This window comes from Musca autumnalis, unplaced genomic scaffold, assembly GCF_047663935.1.
Source record: "Musca autumnalis isolate F117 unplaced genomic scaffold, ASM4766393v1 scaffold_1, whole genome shotgun sequence".
Classification (NCBI taxonomy): domain Eukaryota; kingdom Metazoa; phylum Arthropoda; class Insecta; order Diptera; family Muscidae; genus Musca; species Musca autumnalis.
In genome coordinates, this window is record NW_027411644.1 from 292,371,573 (window position 1) to 292,392,004 (window position 20,432).

At 37.3% G+C, this 20,432-nt stretch overlaps 1 protein-coding gene across 2 annotated transcripts in view; it reads left to right on the plus strand.

Moving 5' to 3' along the window:
* LOC141389708 (synaptic vesicle glycoprotein 2B) overlaps window positions 1-20,432 on the plus strand; it is a 63,155-nt gene that overhangs the window by 19,772 nt on the left and 22,951 nt on the right. Inside the window, exon 1 of one of the 2 annotated variants that reach the window (XM_073961629.1) lies at window positions 1,624-1,982. The exons of the other annotated variant lie outside the window; for it this stretch is intronic. Coding sequence (XP_073817730.1) covers window positions 1,655-1,982 — 328 coding nt within the window. The 5' untranslated portion in view covers window positions 1,624-1,654. Of the gene's footprint in view, window positions 1-1,623; window positions 1,983-20,432 lie in introns of those variants that run through there. 2 annotated transcript variants of the gene reach the window in all.

Sequence of the window (20,432 nt, forward strand, 5' to 3'; positions counted from 1 at the left end):
GGAAAAGACAGACAAAAAACCAATTAAATTTGTTGTTGCCAAAAAACCAATTCGATTCGGCTCGAACAGGACCAATGTTTGCGGAGCAATAAAAAGAAAAAAAAAACCAAAAAGGAAAACGACAGTATCAATTCTTTTGTAATATTAAAATTAAAATCTTTTATTTAATAATATTGTTTGGAAAACAATATCTTTACCTTTTTATTTACAAATTGTGTTGCTTCGTGGACGAATATCCGAAAAGAAGTGAAGTTACAATGTAACGAGTAAGCTAGGTGTTGCAAAGTGGCGCGAATTTTACTCGTTAGAATTTGACATCTATCACTTCGTGCGGATGCACAAAGTTGCATTTGTGCTGGATATATTCAAATTCTAACGGCAGAAGAAATTAAAAATTTCCTAAAATGCGGAAACCATTTGGAATTAAACAGAATGAAAAACGTCATTATAGTCATTAGTAAGCAAAAGTTCATTCATTTTATGCTGCAGCGCAAATTTTTGAGAACAAAGTCGAAAAGTTTTCACTTTAGTATCCACAGACTATCTATTGTGGAAGAGAACCTGAAATATATTTACAAACACAAAAATCAAACCCACCAACTTTGTTAGCGAGTTATTAACTCCTTAAAACATCTCATTGGATTTGACAATTGAAAGCCACTGAATTAACTAAATCCAGTTATATATACACTAGGGTTATGACTTTTTTGCAACCTCATATCCCTGTATCATAGCGTGATGAGTTTTGCCATAAGATTACATAAAATCATAATTATAAGGTGATTCGGTGAAAAAGCCTCACGCACAAAATGATTTTAAAATTTGAATTTATCAAAATTATGGACAATTTTTTGAAGTCACTGTAAGCAGATATACAATTGAAAATAAACTTTAGAGTCACATGAAATAATTAAACTGACATAACATTTATTTCTCACTAATTTTCTTCAATTCTGAGAATCGTATAAATGTCGTAAACGCTTTTATTTAAAGATATAATTTTTTAACAAAAAACAATAAAAAAAAATAAATTTTTTCCAAAGTGGTTTGTGCATGACCTTTTTCAATATTTGAATGAAATAAACATTATTATAATTATTAGTAGGCTTATATTTATTCATTCGTGCAACAAAAAATAATTTTTGAAAATTTTTTTTTTCATTTCATAATTTTTTTCAAAAAATACATTTTTAAAATCGATTTGTGCGTGAACTTTTTTTATATTTCAATGGAATAAACGATAGCGTAGTGATTATTAGGCAAAAGTTCATTCATCCCTGCTACAGGAAATCATTTTTGAGAAAAAATGTCAAAAAGTCATATCCCTAATATAAACGTGTACTGTAAGAATTTTACAACCTACACCATCATCCAACAACTTCTAACAAATCGGTCGTTAAGAAGTTTGCATATTGTCGACATTTACTTTACATAAGAAAATACATTCGTCATCAAGCCGCAAGTCAAAATACACAACAGAAAAAACCTCAACGTTTGTTTGTGGTGTGTCCGGAGCGTATTGATGCTGCTTTCTTTTAATGTAAATTAGTAAATGCTTGAACAGTATGCTTTGAATTCTAGTGCGATTATAACGGTGAAATCGAAAAGAGTACTTATGAATTTGATGTAAAGTTAGTGAGAAGCCATAGACAAAATGCCTTTATCAGAAAGAAATCAACCAGATAGGGAATCTCAAACCCCATACATAGAATTTTACAGAAGATTATCTGAACCTCGTTTTTCAATACAAATTAAAAAAGGAACTGCAGAAAAGGATCATGCGAAAAATGTCACATATGAAGATGTTTTAAATTCAATCGGTTTCGGTAAAGCTCAATATTTAATGCTGTTCACTTGTGGTCTGTTATTTATGATGGTGATTTGTGAGACAATGGGTATGAGTATCATAACGATAGCATCAAAATGTGATTTCAAAACTAGTTCATTGGAAATGTCCGTTATGAGTGCTGCTGCATTTATTGGTAAGTTCATTTGTGTGTAACATGCGAAGGATGAGGTGGACGAAAATGTGAAAGTTTGTGAAAATTGTAACATATGCTCTGTTCCAGAACCTGCCAGAAGCTACTATTTTTTACTACGTTTAGTAGATTCTTGCAGTACTGGAACAGACCAATAATTTACTTTTAAATGGTGACATTTTTCAATGAGCAGATTCATCGCTTACTTGGAACAATAAATATGGCATATGAATCAAAACAACAACAATAAAGTGTGATATGATTGTTTGAGAAAATCAAGCGAATATTAATACGTACTTATTTGTATAAGAACCGATGTTCCCCAAGGAAGTATATAAAAAGAAAAATACAAAACAATTTTACAGCTTTGTTTTCTCATAAAAATTACCATTTTAAAAAAATGTACTGAGGGGGTGCTTTAGTTTTGGTCGACACTGTATGTATATTGTATTAAATTGTCATTTCGGCTGAAATAATGGTTTTGGACCCCAGGTATGTTTGGACGAAATTGGTTTTAGACAATTTGGTGTCGATTTAGCCCTGCACGACTGTCCGCTTGGCTAGCTGGTGCGCACCATACCTCCACAACTGATAAATCGATTTGGTCCGAACTACGCAAATCATAATATCTTGTCCAAATTTTATTAAGTTTGAAAACGGTCCATTTCTTCGGGTGATTAAATTTTGAACATCGTAATATTTCTCCCAGATACAGTGTTGACCTTGCGGCCTCTATTACGTCGCACAATTCTGCAGAAATCGATCTTTTTGACCAAAACCGTAATTTTTTCGTAAAAGCATACTTCCATAATGGTCCAAAAGCTTTAAATATGGCTGAGTATCCGCTTGACAGAAACTTTGCAAATTATAATATTTCGGTACTGCTAGTGATACAGTGATATAAGGTTCTTCGTAAGCAAGACCATGCTAATCACCCAAAAGCTCTAAAAAAGCCTATGTGGCCAAATAAAATGGCTGGTGGGCACGATCAATATTGAAAAGTGTAAGTGACATTGGTTCAACCTTTGCACAGCACTTCCTTAACAAAAGTTCAAAATTACTTGAGTGCAGTTTAAGGGAATATCTATACTTATAAAAGAGTTCAGTAATGATGACTCACTGACTCACTGATTCACTGACTCACTGACTCACTGACTGACTGACTGATAATCAACGCCCACACTAAACGGCTAAAGCTAGAATCTTGAAATTTTGGGTGATGGTCACTCTTGGTCCGAAGGTGTCGGATAAGGCTGGATTTTTGGAAATTCGAACTAGAACTGTACTAAAAGTACTAAAAGGTACTAAATATGGTACCCTTTGTATTAGGCAAACTCGTAGAGCTAGAATTCTGAAATTTGGAATGAGGTTCACTGATGGAGAAAGGTGTACCAAATGGTTTTTGGGAATTCGAACTATAAGTGTACGAAAAGTACTAAAAGTTACTAAATTTAGTACTATTTGGTATTACGTGAACGGATAGATCTAAAATCTTGAAATTTGGAATGAAAATCAAGGTTTAGAAGATGAGTTGATATAAGGAGGTGGTTTTGAAAATGTGTACTCATGTGTACGAATAGTACTAAATGGTACTAAATTTGGTACAATTTGAATTTGGGCGAACCGATAAAGTTGGAATTCTGAAATTTGGAATTACTATTACTGTTGGAGCGTAGGTTTGAGATATGGAGGTAGTTTTCGAAATTCGTACATATGGGTACGAAAGGTACTAAATAGTACCAAATAAGGTACAATTTGGATTTGGGGAAACGGATGGAGCTGGAATCCTGAAATTTGGAATTAGGATTACAGTCGGGGTGTAGGATAGATGTATTTTGGAAATTCGTACTTTTGGGTACGAAAAGTACTAAATGGTACCAAATTTGGTACAAAATGAATTTAAGTGATCGGATAGAGCTGGAATAGTGAAATTTGGAATTATGATTACTATTGGAGTGTGGGATTGGGATACTTTTGGAAATTCGTACTTATGGCAACGAAAAGTACTAAATGGTACCAAATTTGGTACAATTTGGATTTGGGTGATCAGATACATTTGGAATCCTGAAATTCGAAATTAAGATTGCTTTTGGAGTGCTGGATAGAGGTAGGTTTGGACATTCGGACCTATGGGAACAAAAAGTACTAAATGGTACTAAATTTGGTACAATTTGGATTACGGTAATCTGATGCAGCTGTAATTCTGAAATTTGGAATTAAGATTACTGTTGGCGTGTAGGATTGAGGTAGTTGTGGATATTCGTACTCTTGGGTACGAATAGTACTAAATAGTACCAAATTTGGTACAATTTGGATTTGGGTGAACATATATAGCTGAAATTCCGAGATTTGGAATAAGGAGTACTATTGGAGTGTAGGATTGATAAAGTTTTGGAAATTTGTAGTTATGGGTAGGAAAAGTACTAAATAGTACTAAATTTGGTACAATTTGGATTTCAGTGATAGGATACATTTGGAATCGTGAAATTCGGAATTAAAATTGATATTGGAGTGTTGATAGAGGTAGGTTTAGAAATTCGTACTATGGATACGAATAGTACTAACTGGTACCAAATTTGGATTTGAGTTATCGGATGTATCTGGAATTCTGAAATTCGGAATTAAGCTTATTGTTTGAACATAGCACTGAGGTAGCTTTGAAAATGTGTACTTATGTATGTGTACGAAAAGTACTAAATGGTACCAAATCTGGTACAATTTGGATTTGGGTGAACATATATAGCTGGAATCCCGAGATTCGGAATAAGTATTACTGTTGGTAAGTAGGATTGATGAAGTTTTTGCAATTTTTAGTTATAGGTACGATAAGTACTAAATGGTGCCAAATTGTAATTTATGTGATCGGAAACATTTGGAATCCTGAAATTCGGAATTACGATTACTGTTGGAGTGTTGAAAGAGGAAGGTTTGGAAATTCGTACTTTGGATACGAAAAGTACTAAATGGTATCGAATTTGGTACAATTTGGATTACGGTGATTGGATGCAGCTGTAATCCTTAATTTTGGAATTAAGATTACTGTTGGCTTGTAGGATTGAGGTAGTTCTAGAAATTCGTACTCATGGGTACGAAAGTACTAAATGGTACCAAATTTGGTACAAATTTGGAACGGATATAGCTGGAAACCCGAGATTTGGAATAAGGAGTACTGTTGGAGTGTAGGATTGATAAAGTTTTGGAAATTTGTAGTTATGGGTAGGAAAAGTACTAAATAGTACTAAATTTGGTACAATTTGGATTTGAGCGAACGGATACATTTGGAATCGTGAAATTCGGAATTAAAATTGATGTTGGAGTGTTGATAGAGGTAGTTTTAGAAATTCGTACTATGGATACGAATAGTACTAAATGGTACCAAATTTGGATTTGAGTTATCGGATATATCTGGAATGCTGAAATTCGGAATTAAGCTTATTGTTTGAACATAGCACTCAGGTAGTTTTGAAAATTTGTACTTATGGGTACGAAAAGTACTAAATGGTACTAAATTTGGTACAATTTGGATTTCGGTGATCTGATGTAGCTGCCATCCTCAAGTTTGGAATTAAAATACCTGTTGAATTGTAGGATTGATAAAATTTTGGAAATTTTTAGTTATGGGTAGGAAAAGTACTAAATAGTACTAAATTTGGTACAATTTGGATTTGAGCGAACGGATAGAGTTGGAATCAAGAAATTTGGAATTAAGATTACTGTTGGAGTGTAGGATTGAGATATGGAAGTAGTTTTTGAAATTCGTACTTATGAGTACGAAAAGTACTAAATTTGGTACAATTTGGATTAGAGCGAAAGGCTAGAGCTGGAATCTTGACGTTTGGAATTAAGATTACTGTTGGGGTGTAGGATTGAAGAAGTTTTGGAAATTCGTACTTATATGTACGAAAAATATTAAACGGTACTAAATTTGGTACAACTTGGATTTGAGCGAACGGGTAGAGCTAGAATCAAGAAATTTGGAATTAATATTACTGTTGGAGTGTAGGATTGAGATATGGAAGTAGTTTTGGAAATTCGTACTTATGAGTACGAAAAGTACTAAATTTGGTTCAATTTGGATTTGAGCGAACGGCTAGAGCTGGAATCTTGAAGTTTGGAATTAAGATTACTGTTGGGGTGTAGGATTGAGAAAGTTTTGGTAATTCGTACTTATATGTACGAAAAGTACTAAACGGTACTATATTTGGTACAACTTGGATTTGAGCGAACGATTAGAGCTAGAATCTTGAATTTTGGAGTTAGTTTTGGGGTTAGTTTTGGAAATGCGTACTTAGTTTTGGAAATGCGTACTTATGCTTACAAAAAATACTACATTTTGTACAATTAGGATTTGGGTGAAATTATAGCGCTCGAATCCTAATTTGTGGAATTAGGTACACTTAGGGGTACGAAATGGTTCCATGTATGGTACAATTTTGTATTGGATGAACGGATAGATCTGGATTCATGAGATTTGGAATTAAGATTACTGTTACCATTTGCTTATAACGTCCGATTTAAGAAATATGTGCCATAAATATACGAAAAGTTGTAAATAAGGATTTGGTACAATATGTTATTGTGTAAAGGGAATTTTGAAATAATAGGAGGAGGTTCGTATTTATCTATTTACATGTAAACTACTAAATAGTTCTATAATTGGTTCTGGGGGAACAGATAGTGCTGGAAATGAGGATGGCGGTTGTTGGGTTAGGCCGTATTTGCGCTGAGAACCTCAATTAAACTATTTCAAAAAATGTGGATTGCTCTTGATGTGTAGGCGTGACGAAAATCGAACAAAAGTGGTACGTATTAGTACACAAAATGTTTCCACCATTCTATATTATATATTGTTTATTTGTTTTGTATATTTAACGCATACGAAGTAGCGGGCACTTTGCTAGTATATATATATATATATAATAAACTCTACAATCCCACAAAAATAAGGAATGACTCTCAAATTTTGATTCAGTTACAAGAGGTGCATGACGCTCCATATCAGCTCAAAATATCCACACTTCCACAAGGAATTTATTCGGTAAAAACTTCCAAAGTATCATCGAACAGACCTTTAATTGCACTTAAACAAAAATGTTGAACTTTTGTGAGGACCCATACTAAGCAGTGGACCGACTAAGTTTGAACAAAATATTAAATATATAAAATATTACGAGATCCAAAGTTTGAATCAAATATTTTGGTTTTTATGTGAATGGAACGAGCTTTCTCTTAGATACGCAGAAATATTACGATATGCAAAGTTTGGACAAACGCAGTATCCGTCCGGTTTGAAAGTTGTAGTGCTCACCAGTCACTAAACATGGTTGCTGTCGAGATTTTTACAATTATTTGGTCATTTTCTCAATTAGTATGGACTTGCCCATCAAAAAATGTGTACCGTCGTACAACCTGCTGAAAAAGTTTAAAAACTAGAGTTGAGCAATCCAGTTCCTGGAGCGGATCGATCTTTCTAGTTCCCTTTCCCAAAATGAACTAGTTCCTTAATATAGTTCCATAGTTCCGAGGGTGATAGAGTTCAATAAATCTTTCATCGTTCTTTTTGTTTCCTTCGTTCGAAATAGTTCGGAGACCGATATAGTTCAATGAATCTTTCTCTTCCGTCGTTCTTTTTATTTTCTTCGTTCCAAATACTCTTTCATCTCTCTTTTCATCTCATGGTTGATGAATTGACATACAAATAAATAAATTGCAGCGATGTAAGGAGGATATGATTTACGAATGAACGAACCGGACGTGAAAGATCGATGTGAGTGTGGAATAAAAGGAAGATAATGAACTATTCAAACATGGAAGTAAAATCATCAATATTTCAATATCTAAATCGGTTGGGTTGTTTACAGTGACTTGTTTGTTTACAGTGACTTTGTTTACAACTTTCGACGTGGATACTCAGGCAAGAGTGCATCGATCAAATTAAATCTTTGTATGTCGATAAAGTACCATCCTATACTTACTTACTTAGCTGGCCCATTAGAGAACATTTGTTCTATAGGCCGAACTTAGAAAAGATCTGCATTTCTCTCTGTCTATTGCTTCTCTTTCTGGAATACCGCGCCTTGTCATCTCTTCATCCACTTGTTTGCGCCATCTATTCTCTGGCCTGCCAATTCTGCGTGTACCGCCAAGCGGCTCATATTTATACGCCTTTTTAGCGGGTTCATCATCACTCATTCTTATGATATCGCCTAGCCAACGCAATCTTTGCATCTCAATACGTTTAACTATATTGATGTCGTTGTATAGCAGATACAGCTCGTGATTGGTCCGTAGATCTTTCGAAGAATTTTTCTCTCAAACACACCAAGCACTGCCATATCTGCTTGCGCAAGTACCCAGGCTTCGGAACCATACATCAGCACGGGTAGTATCAGTGTTTTGTAAAGCGTTATTTTTGTTTGACGAGATGTGGCTTTGTTTTTAAAATGCTTACTTAAGCCAAAGTAGCATCTGTTGGCCAATACAATTCTCCTTTTTATTTCACAACTGATGTCGTTAGTTGTGTTTACGGCGGTGCCGAGGTAGACGAAGTCTTTTATTACCTCAAAATTGTAGGAACCAACGTCAGCTGTTGGCCCGATCTCAATGGACGCATTGCGCGTCGACACCATCAACTTAGTCTTCCCGCCGTTTACCGCCAGACCCACTTTAGCAGATTCACCTTCGACCTTCATAAAGGTATCTGTTACTTCTTTTACTGATCGTCCCATGATGTCTATATAATCAGCATAAGCAAGTAACATGTGGCTATTGGTGTAGATTGTGCCACTTCTTTTGACGTTTGCCTCTCGAATAACCTTTTCCAGCAGAATGTTGAAGAGATCACACGAGAGGCTGTCTCCTTGCCTGAAACCTCTTTTGGTACGAAACACTTCGGGAGGGTTTTTTTTTATATTTTAACTGAAGATCTTGTGTCAGTTAAAGACATTTTACAAAGCCGAATGAGCTTTGCGGGGATACCAAATTCAGACATGGCTTGGAATACCTTTGAACTTAGCGGGCTGTCGAAGGCTGCTTTATAATCGACAAAAAGGTGGTAGGTCTCGATCTGCATCCCTTTGGTCTTCTCCAGGATTTGCCGCAGGGTAAATATCTGGTCAGTGGTGGACTTGCCAGGTCTAAAGCCACATTGGTATGGCCCAATTATCTCGTTGACCGTAGGCTTTAGTCGTTCGCACAATATCCCTGACACGATCTTGTAGGCAATCGGGAGTAGACTTATGCCCCTATAGTTAGAGCATACAGTCTTATCTCCTTTCTTATGGACGGGACACAGGATACTCAGGTTCCAATCGTCGGGTGCGCGTTCTTCCTGTCAGATGGTGCTAACTAGGTGATGAATACTCCTTATTAGCGTGTCGCCTCCGGTTTTAAACAGCTCGGCTGGTAAGCCATCGCCTCTTGCTGCCTTATTATTCTTCAGCCGGTTTATTGCTGTCTTTACCTCATCTTGGCTGGGCGGTATACATTCAATACCATCTTCTGGGATTGGATCTGTGGTATCTTTGTCGTCTTCGCTGGATACCAACAGGTTTGAAAAATGCTCTTTCCATATCCTGAGCACACTATCTGTATCAGTCACCAAATTACATTGCTGGTCTCTACAGGAAGAGGTGCCTGCACCAAAGCCATCAGTTTGATGCTTCACTCTTTGGTAGAATTTTCGGACTTCATTCTGGCTCATGTACATCTCGATTTTTTCACACTCCCGCTTTTCCATCTCTCTATTTTTCCTGCGGAAAAGACGTTTATCCTCTCTCCTTTTCTCCCGATATCTCTCTCGTGCGCTACGCATTGCTACGGATTGTAAAGTAGCCCTATATGCCGCATTTTTCTCTTCGGTAGCAGCACGACACTTCTGATCATACCATGGATTCCTTGGTGGAGGTCTCTGGTATCCAAGTATGGATTTTGCGGCTGTTTGCATGGAGTGGGCAATACTTTGCCATTGCGCTGAAATGTTATCGGGATGAGGAGTGCTTTGATTAAGCAATTGGGCTAGTTGAGTGGAATATGCTGTGGCTATCTGTTGTGATTGCAGCTTACCGATGTCTAACTTTCGTGTAGTGTCTGTTCGTACTTTGTTTGCTACGTTTAACCGAGTGCGTACCTTTGTTGCAAGTAGGTAATGGTCCGAGTCTATCTTTGCTCCTCGGAACGAGCGCACATCCAACACGCTCGATGAATGTCTTCCATCTATCACAACGTGATCAATTTGATTTCTTGTTTTCTGATCTGGAGACAGCCAGGTGCCCTTATGGATGTCGAGATGTTTAAATCTGGTGCTGCTAACTACCATGTTTTCTGCCGCTGCGAAGTCTATCAGCCTCATGCCATTGTAAGATGTTTCATTGTGGAGACTGAATTTTCCAACTGTTGGGCCAAAGATATTTTCCTTTCCAATTTTGGCATTAAAATCGCCTAGAATAATTTTAATGTCATGGGCAGGACAACGGTCATATGTTTCTTCTAAGCGCTCATAAAATATATCTATGGTCTGTTCGTCCTTGTCTTCAGAGGGAGCATGAGCGCAAATAAAGCTGATGTTGAAGAATTTGCTTTTATTTGAATTGTAGCAAGTCTTTCATTCACGGGTGTGAAGCTGGCGACCAGGTGTTTTAACCTTCGACCAACTTCAAATCCGCAACCAAACTCATGCTTTATGTCACGGCAGCTATAATACAGTGCATCACCTTTAGGTGTTGTTGTGACGCCTTTCCCAATCCATCGTATTTCCTGTATGGCAGTAATGTCGGCCTTGTACTTTTCAAGTACATCTGCCAATGCGTAAACTGCACCTTCACTATAAAGTGTGCGAACATTCCAGGTGCAGATTCGCAGATCATGGTCCTTAAAACGTTTGCGGGGGTCGTCAACTTTAGAGGGATTTGTTTTTCTTTTCTTTTGTTTTTTCATAGTAGGCTGCTTTTTCTAGGGGAGGGTTACTAACACGGCGCCCAAACCCAAGTTTTTAACGTTCTTATGGGTGAACGCGCGGCACATGTTAGCTCACTACCTTCAACGGGTGTTAAAGGCAGCTCCCCAGGTGACACCACGGGGAGGTCAGTGTCCACTTGAGATGAGAGAGGGACCAAGATAAATCCTGGCCTTTGCCATGTTAAACCCGGTCAGGACCGTTCCTTGGTATCTCACATCCCCTACGTAACCCAAGTACCATCCTATAGCACTATGCAAAACTGGTTTAATGAATTCAATCGTGCCTCGACATTCGCCAAAATACGAAGGTCGTGAGGGTCGGACGTTGTGCCAGAAAAAATAAAGGTGTGCGTGAACGGATAATGCAAGATCGCCATGTCATATACCGTGAGATAGAGGTACCCTTGAACATTTCTTCCACCAACTAACATATGGTATTGCATGAACACCTGGCCGCAAAAATTGATTTTTCTCGTTAGATCCAGCAAAATTGGTCAATCGATCAAACAAGGCTCTTGTCAATTAGTGCAAAGAAATTGTGAATAAAAACGATAGCAGTGCTTCAAACGATATTTATAAGATCGTCACAGATGACAAATCTTTGATCTATGCTTAGGAGTCCGAAACAAAACAGGAATCGACCGTTTGAGTCTTCGAAAGCTAGCCAAATTCAACGAAAGTTGTTCATGGAAGAAGACCTTCAAAGCAAATTGTCGCCTGTTTCTTCGGCAAAACTGAACGTGTGGCGACTATATTGCTTGAGAAATGTAGGACGGTTAATTCGGAGTTTTACACTACAATTTGTTTGCCTGAAGTCTCGTGAAGAATTCGAAAAACAAACAAGAGGAGACGAATGATTCTTCATCATTACAATGCGAGCTCTCACACATCGATTCAAACTAACGCATGTTTGACCGAACAAAACGTGGATTTGATGGGTCATGCGCCGTACAGCGCTGACTGGGGATCCAATGACTTCATTTGATTCCAGCATATCAAGAAAAAAGGCGTGATCAAAGTGGAGGTGTCTCAATCAAGCCACTGTAAACAGAACAACTATCTTGAGTACGCTTAGGCTAAAAACTGTCAAAATGTTCAAAAAAGGTCAAAAGACGCCTGGCAATATTGTGTGTTGCCTAGGCCAGAAGGTTTTCTAATTCTCCTCGTATGCTAAAAAATGTCAAACTTTTCAATGGAAATGTAAAATGGCATCTGGGCAAGAAAGTTTTCTAGTTACCCTCATATATATGCAGTTCAAAGGCAAAGTGGTCATCTCCATATGTCGTATGAACACGAAGCTTAGACATGACTTTAAAACATCTTTCAACGTCGATGTGGTTCTTCTCCAGGATTTGAGACAAAGTTGGTAATGGTGGATTTGATATGTTTAAAATAGAGTTGTTAAATCTAGTGAACAAGTTCAGTACCATAGTTCGTTTGAGTCTGAGTTATTTCATAAAAACAAAGAGATAATACTAAGAGCCGTAACCACTATTAATTCGTACACAGAGCAAAAAAACTATTTGTTTTTATTTTGGAGTTCCTACCTCCTAAATTTGTTTCCATTTGATCCAAAAAACCTTATATACGATATTTTACTGCGATCGGTTAACATCAACCCGTGCCAACCGATCTTTGCTTCCATAGTAATTTGTATGGGGCCAAAGGTGCATTTTTACGAAAATTCTCTAAAGTCCGTAAGCATGGTCCAATCGACGAACAAAACTCTACCAATTCATTGTTGTTGCTAACGAACGATTTCTACAAAAATGTATGACGATCGGTTAACGATAACTCATGCCCCTTGGTAGCACTTTATATTTCCTAGCATTTTGTATGGGAGCCAAAGGCGAATTTTCAGAAAATCGATCTACAGGCCACAATTATTTTCCAATCGATGAAAAAAAATTACCAGTTCATTATTGTGGCTAAGAAACGAATCCTACAAAAATTTATGAAAATCTATTCCCTTCAGACATACATTTCATGTTAATTAAGTTTCATGTTAACTTGTGAAAAAATACCTGGTGTACGAATTAATAGTGGTTAGGGCTCGTACTTATACACAGTTCGTTCATACAAACGGCCGGTGTCCACTGAACTATATAATGAACTAGGTCATTCAAATAAACTACATTTTAACAACTTACTTACTTAGCTGGCCCATTACAGAACATTTGTTCCATAGACCGAACTAAGAAAAGATCTCCAATTCTCTCTGTTTTTCGCTTCGCTTTCTGGAATACCGCGCCTTTTCATTTCTTCATCCACTTGTATGCTCCATCGAAGCTTAGGCCTGCCTATTCTGCGTGCACCGCCATGTGGCATGTATTAATACGCCTTTTTAGCTGGTTCATAATCGCTCATTCTTATGATATGGCCAAGCCAACGCAATCGTTGCATCTCAATACGTTTAACTATATTCATGTCTTTGTATAGCTGATATAGCTCGTGGTTCATACGACGTCGATATTCACCGTCAACGCAAATCGGCCCGTAGATCTTTCAAAGAATTTTCCTCTCAAACACACCAAGCACAGCATTATCTGCTTGCGCAAGTACACATGCTTCGGAGCCATACATTAGCATGGGTAGTATCAGCGTTTTGTATAGTGTTATTTTTGTTTGACGAAATGTGGCTTTGTTTTTAAATTGCTTATTTAAACCATATTAGCATCTGTTGGCCAATACAATTCTTCTTATTTCACAACTGATGTTGTTTGTTGTGTTTATGGTAGTGCCGAGGTAGACGAAGTCTTTTACTACCTCAAAATTATAGGTACCAACTTCCACAGTTGGTTTGAGCTCTATGGACGCTTTGCGCGTCGACACCATCAATTTGGTCTTTTCACCGCTTACCGCCAGACCCACTTTCGCAGATTCTGCTTCGACCTTCCTAAGGTATCAGTTACTTCCTTTACTGATCGTCCCATGATGTCTATTCATCAGCATAAGCAAGTAAAATGTGGCTATTGGTGTAAATTGTGCCATTTCTTTTGACATTTGCATCTCGTATTACCTTTTCCAGCAAAATGTTGAATAGGCCACACGAAAGGCTGTCTCCTTGTCTGAAACCTCTTTTGGTACTGAACTGTTCGGAGAGGTTTTTTCCAATTTTAACTGAGGACATAGTATCAGTTAAAGTCATCTTACAAAGCCGGATGAGCTTTGCGGGGATACCAAATTCAGACATTGCATGGAATACCTTTGATCGGAGGGGACTGTCGAATGCTGCTTTATAATCGACAGAAAGGTGATATGTGTCGATCTGCATCTCTTGGGTCTTCTCCAGGATTTGCCGCAGGGTAATAAATATCTGGTCAATGGTGGACTTGCCAGGTCTAAAGCCACATTGGTATGGTCCAATTATTTCGTTGACCATTGGCTTTAATCGTTCGCACAATATCCCTGACACTATATTATAGGCAGTAGGGAGAAGACTTATGCCCCTATAGTTGGAGCATACAGTCTTATCTCCTTTCTTGTGTACGGGACACAGGATGCTCAGGTTCCAATCGTCGGGTACACGTTCTTCCTGCCAGATGGTGCTAACTAGCTGATGCATACACCTTATCAGCGCGTCGCCTCCGGTTTTAAACAGCTCGGCTGGTAAGCCATCGGCTCCTGCTGCTTTATTATTCTTCAGCCGGTTGATTAATGTTTTTACCTCATCTTGGCCTGGCGGTATACATTCTATGCCATCTTCTGGGATTGGATCTGTGGTATCATCGTCTTCGCTACTATTTGATACAAGCAGATTGGAGAAATGTTCCTTCCATATCCTGAGCACGCTATCTGTATCTGTTACCAGATTACCTTGCTGGTCTCTACAGGAGGATGTGCCTGTAGCAAAGCCATCTGTTTGATGTTTCACTCATTGGTAGAATTTTCGGACTTCATTCTGGCTCCGGTACATCTCGATTTGTTCACACTCCCGCTTTTCCATTTCTCTCTTTTTCTTGTGGAAAAGACGTTTCTCTTCTCTCCTTTTCTCCCGATATCTTTCTCGTGCGCTACGCGTTGCTACTGATTGTAAAGTAGCTCTATATGCCGCGTTTTTCTCTTCGGTAGCAGCACGACACTCCTGGTCATATCATGAATTCCTTTGTGGAGGTCTCTGGTATCCAAGTGTGGATTTTGCTGCTGTTTGCATGGAGGGGGCAATATTTTGCCATTGTGTTGTTATGTTATCGGGACAAGGAGTGCTCTCATTAAGCAATTGGGCTAGTTGAGTGGAATATGCTGTGGCTATTTGTTGTGTTTGCAGCCTATCGATGTCTTACTTCCGTGTTGTGTCTGTTCGTGCTTTATTTGCAACGTTTAGGCGGGTACGTACCTTTGCTGTAACAAGGTAGTGGTCCGAATCAATGTTTGCGCCTCGGAACGATCGTACATCCAACACGCTCGATGAATGTCTTCCATCTATCACAATATGATCAATTTGATTACTTGTTCTTTGATCTGGAGACAGGCAGGTGCCCTTATGAATATCGAGATGATTAAATCTGGTACTGCTAACTACCATGTTTTTTGCCGTTGCGAAGTCTATCAGCCTCATGCCATTGTCAGATGTTTCATTGTGGAGACTGAATTTTCCGACTGTAGGGCCAAAGATATTTCCCTTTCCAATTTTGGCATTAAAATCGCCTAAAATAATTTTAATGTCATGGGCAGGACAACGGTCATATGTTTCTTCTATGCGCTCATAAAATATATCTTTGGTCTGTTCGTCCTTGTCTTCTGTGGGAGCATGAGCGCAAATAAAGCTGATGTTGAAGAATTTAGCTTTTATTCGAATTGCAGCAAGTCTTTCATTCACTGGGGTGAAGCTGGTTACCAGATGTTTTAGTGTCCGACTAACTACAAATCCGCAACCAAACTCATGCTTTACGTCATGGCAGCTATAATACAGAGCGTCACCTTTAGGTGTTGTTGTGACATCTTTCCCAGTCCATCGTATTTCCTGTATGGCAGTAATATCGGCCTTGTACTTTTCAAGTGCGTCTGCCAATGCGAAGACTGCACCTTCTCTATAAAGAGTGCGAACATTCCAGGTGCAGATTCGCAGATCATGGTCCTTAATACGTTTGCGGGGTTCGTCAACTTTACAGGGGTTCGTTTTTCTTTTCTTTCGTTTTTTCATAGGAGAGGGGAGGGTTACTAACCCGACGCCCAAACCCAAGTTTTTAACGTTCTTATGGGTGAACGCGCGGCACATGTTAGCTCATACCTTTAACGGGTGTTAAAGGCAGCTCCCCAGGTGACACCACGGGGAGGTCAGTGTCCACTTGAGATGAAAGAGGGACCAAGATAAATCCTGGACTTTGTCATGTTAAAGCCGGTCAGGACCGTTCCTTGGTATCTCACATCCCCTACGTCACCCACATTTTAACATTTTAACAACTCTAGTTTAAAACCGAATTTGCATGGCCTGATTATTTTGTTGACCAAAAGCCTATGATTATTCACTCGGTCGATGATACTTTGTTTGCAACGGCAAGAAGACGTTTACCCTACCGTTTATTATCGTGACAATGGCTCTATCTCGATTTATTTGACAGATGTTTTCATACATTTTACACCAAACAAATCGAGATAATGGACTTTAAGTAAAGACTTTATTGTCTTTATTGATTTTTACTTTCAACTTATTTCTTATTATACTTCTAATACAACAACAAGCTAATCAGATAGATTTCCAACAATTTAGATTTTCAATACAAAAATAAGTTAATAATATAGAAGTCTTAGGAAGACTTTTTTTGTAAAGACAATTGTTAATTACAATTCTATTCAAGTTGACCAATTTAAATAATTTGATGTATTGTCTTATTAGTATTCTCCCCCCGGTGAATAGTATATAAGCGATTGTAAATCTATTTCAATTAACAAGATTTAAGAGGCAATTATTATATCGTAGATTGTTATTAACGTTCATTTACCTTTTCTCAACTACGCATATCATTCGGCGGATTTATAATTTTCAACGTAGCGTAACCCAAACACGTGGAGTAACTTGTGTGTAATTATAAAAATATCTATTGAAAATATTATTTGTATTGAAAGTAAATATAAATAATAATGATAAATGCTAACAGAAAAAAAACAGGGCAAGGGATGTTGTTTAATGAAAAATAATGATAAATGGCAAAGAGAAAAGACAAGAGTTGTTATTTATTTGTGTTACATATTTACATAAGACCTAGTTATTATACATACGTCTATTATTTAATAAGTTTTTCTTGATTGTCCAAAGAGTGGCATCGGAGCTGCCTTGAAGTTCACATCATAATGTAAACAGAATATAGGAATGTCAGAATATTTTTAGCCAACATGTTCTCAAGAGAAACGTTGTCGATATATGTACATACTTGCCTATGGTAATTCCCAAAATTTTGCCCCAAAATTTGATCAAATGTTTCTTATCGTTTCCACGAACGATAAAACAACCATTCGAGCTGCTATGTGTGATAAATGTTTAAAAACACAATTTTCTAATTGTTTTCTTTTATAGCAAAATGTTTTTTACCGCACCTTAATAAATGTAGTATTAATGTTTTGCATATCATGGTAGCTTATCAAAATGTAGATACAGACCCTAATTACTGTAGGGAAGAGTAGTTGTGTTCTCCAAAAATTACGTATTTTCTCCATGATCACTTTTTTGGAAAATGTCATAACAAATATCTCTCCGAAAATGTTCAATGTCAACTCTTTATGCCACATTGAAATATGATGATGATATTTGATCAATTCAAAATGACATTGACAGTTAGTAGTTAAGTTTTAGCGCTATGTTCAAAAAAAAAAATTTGCTTTTATAACACCTTAAATGTGGTCAAACAGCATAAATTAGCAACAATTGTGATAACTGTCATACATGAATTTCAAGAGGTATATTCAGATTTTTGATAAGCTTTATGGCATTTTTGATAATGATCTGACACTGAAGAGAAAACACTTGCATTTGCTTTCAGAGGAACTATACTGTGGAATGGTGTGAACAGCTCATGCTGTTGTTTCAAGTTATTGGTATTTTCTTTTCGCATTTTCTGGTAAGCAGCGTAATTATATCATGCCATTTCAATTTTATATATACTCATATTTTTTCTTAAATTTCCGCTCCACCATAATATTGACGACATAATTAAATTTGTCATTCCATCTGTAACACATCAACATATTTGTCAAAGGCCCGATAAAGTATGTATATTCTTGATCATCTTAGAATTCTAAGTCGACATAACTACTGCCGCACAGTAGTGGTTCAGAAATTGATTTTCCTGGCCAAAACCTCAATTTTTTTATCGTCACCAATTGCTAATTTCTATATGGGATTCGATAGCAAACATATTGAAACTAGGAAACAAAATATTGGAAGGTGTGGGTGTGGTGTGATCCTAAAGACGAAAATGTTTTCCCAAATTTGGAAAATAGGTAATTTTTACAAATTTATGGAAAAAGAAATTGCTATTTCTCGGAAACCAGAACATATATTGTGTTGGTTGTTTTTTTGTTAGATAGGTAGGATTGTTGTGTTCCAATAAATTACCGTAGCGTTTACACGAAGTGAACTATTTTAGTTTTCCTCAGGTACCTAATTTTAGTGAAATTCTAAATTAAGTGAATTAGAACCTTTTGGAAACAGCATTGAACAATGTTCTCTTTCAGCAAGAAGATGTTCGAGAGTGAGAGATTTCTACAAGACATATATCAGGTTCGAATATCGGCTTCAAATGCCAACTCCTTCGGGTACCTCAAACACAAAATATTGGAAAAATTCAGTTTAAGACCTACTATCGATTCGTTTTGACGATACAAGTTTTTTTCAGGGGCAAGCCCATACTTCTTGAGAAAATAGCCCCAAGGCAGTAAAAACTCCTATGGCACCACGTGTAGTGGCTGGGGCGCACGATAACTCTCGAACGGATCAGCCGATTCCAAAATTTGGCCTTCGTAATATTTTGTCTAAAGATGGATGGGCACTATCGGCACGTACCTTCCAATACCTCCCAAAAAAGGGACCGTTCAAAATTTGGATCTCCTCGGTTTTCCCCTTAGAGTACCTCCCCCACAAAAGTTCAACATTTTTGTTTAAGTGCAGTTAAGGATCTGTTCGAAGATCCTTTGGAAAATTATGTCGATGCTACACTCCGTGGTCCTGTTTAAGCGATATTATGTTTTTCGTGGGCAAGTCCATGCTTCCTGACATAGTGGTTCAAAAGCTCTAAGTTTTACGGTGACTAACTGAAATGACTGGTGAGCACAATATCTATTTCAAGGAATGCATCCCAAACTAGAATCCACTTCCAAAATGGACTATGTCGGTCCATCCTCCGCAACACTTTTGAGTTTCAAACCAAATTTATGTTTTTGTCGGGAAGTTCATACTTTCAAAAACGGCCACAAAATCTGGGCAGCCGGTATTAGATTCGATATTGTCAATAGATTAAAGTTTCAATTCATTCAGGCTGAGGGTATATCTTTGTAAGCAAAGCCGACTGATACTTTTTTACTTGTTTTGGATGACATTTCCACAGGTGATAGACGTTTGGTTGCCTGAATATGCTGTTGAACTGCGTGTTTTGCCTTAGATTTAAAATATATTTTTGTTAAATTCCCGAAATAATTCTGCACACTTGCTATGTAACCACAATATTTCCGATTGGTATTGGCTATTAATTTTAGTATCGACAAGTATTTCGTGTTTATCCCAAAAATTTGATACATTAATAGGTTTCTGTACATTAGCAATTGCGAAGTTCCATTTATTCGGTCATTCACCGATTCAGTTCCAAATCTATTGGTGTTTGATTTGTGGGAGATACCAGTAAGTCATGTTGACTTGCAGGTTGATTGCGCGTGGACCTTGTGACAAAGGGTATAACGATAAATCCGCTCCTCTATTTGGCAACACATTTTCTGGCTTTCTTAACAAATTTAAAATGATACCAGCAATACGGTTTTGTTTTGCTTTTGAAATACGCAAGTCAATGCTTTGACTTCTTGATTTCCTGACCAATTCTATCTCTTTGCAAAGAGTTTTAAATTTTTTATATTTCTTCTAAGGGAGTGATTAATGGATAAAAGACGCATACATCTGATTCGATGCTATAAGCAGTCTTGTCGGCCATTGTTCCTAATTTTTTCAGGCTGTCTTCTTTAAGGCTCAATATTGCTTGCACATGCAAAGGGAGTCGTTGATCCACATCTGCTTCAAAATGTCGTTTGAGACCTTATGTAGAGATGGAGACAGTTTTTGGGGAAACATTAAAGTATTTTCGCATTCATATGCAGAATAAATTACCATGGAATGTGCATATTGATGGTTTAACCAGTAAAAAAGTATCAGTGGGCTTTGCAAAAGGAGAAGATATAGCGTGTACCACTTTTGTGTCATTTTTTTATTTTTTTTTTGGAAATTGTGGACCGATATTGCCCATATTCAATCTTAAAGTATGTTTGGACAAAATATTACTAAAGCCATATTTTAGACCA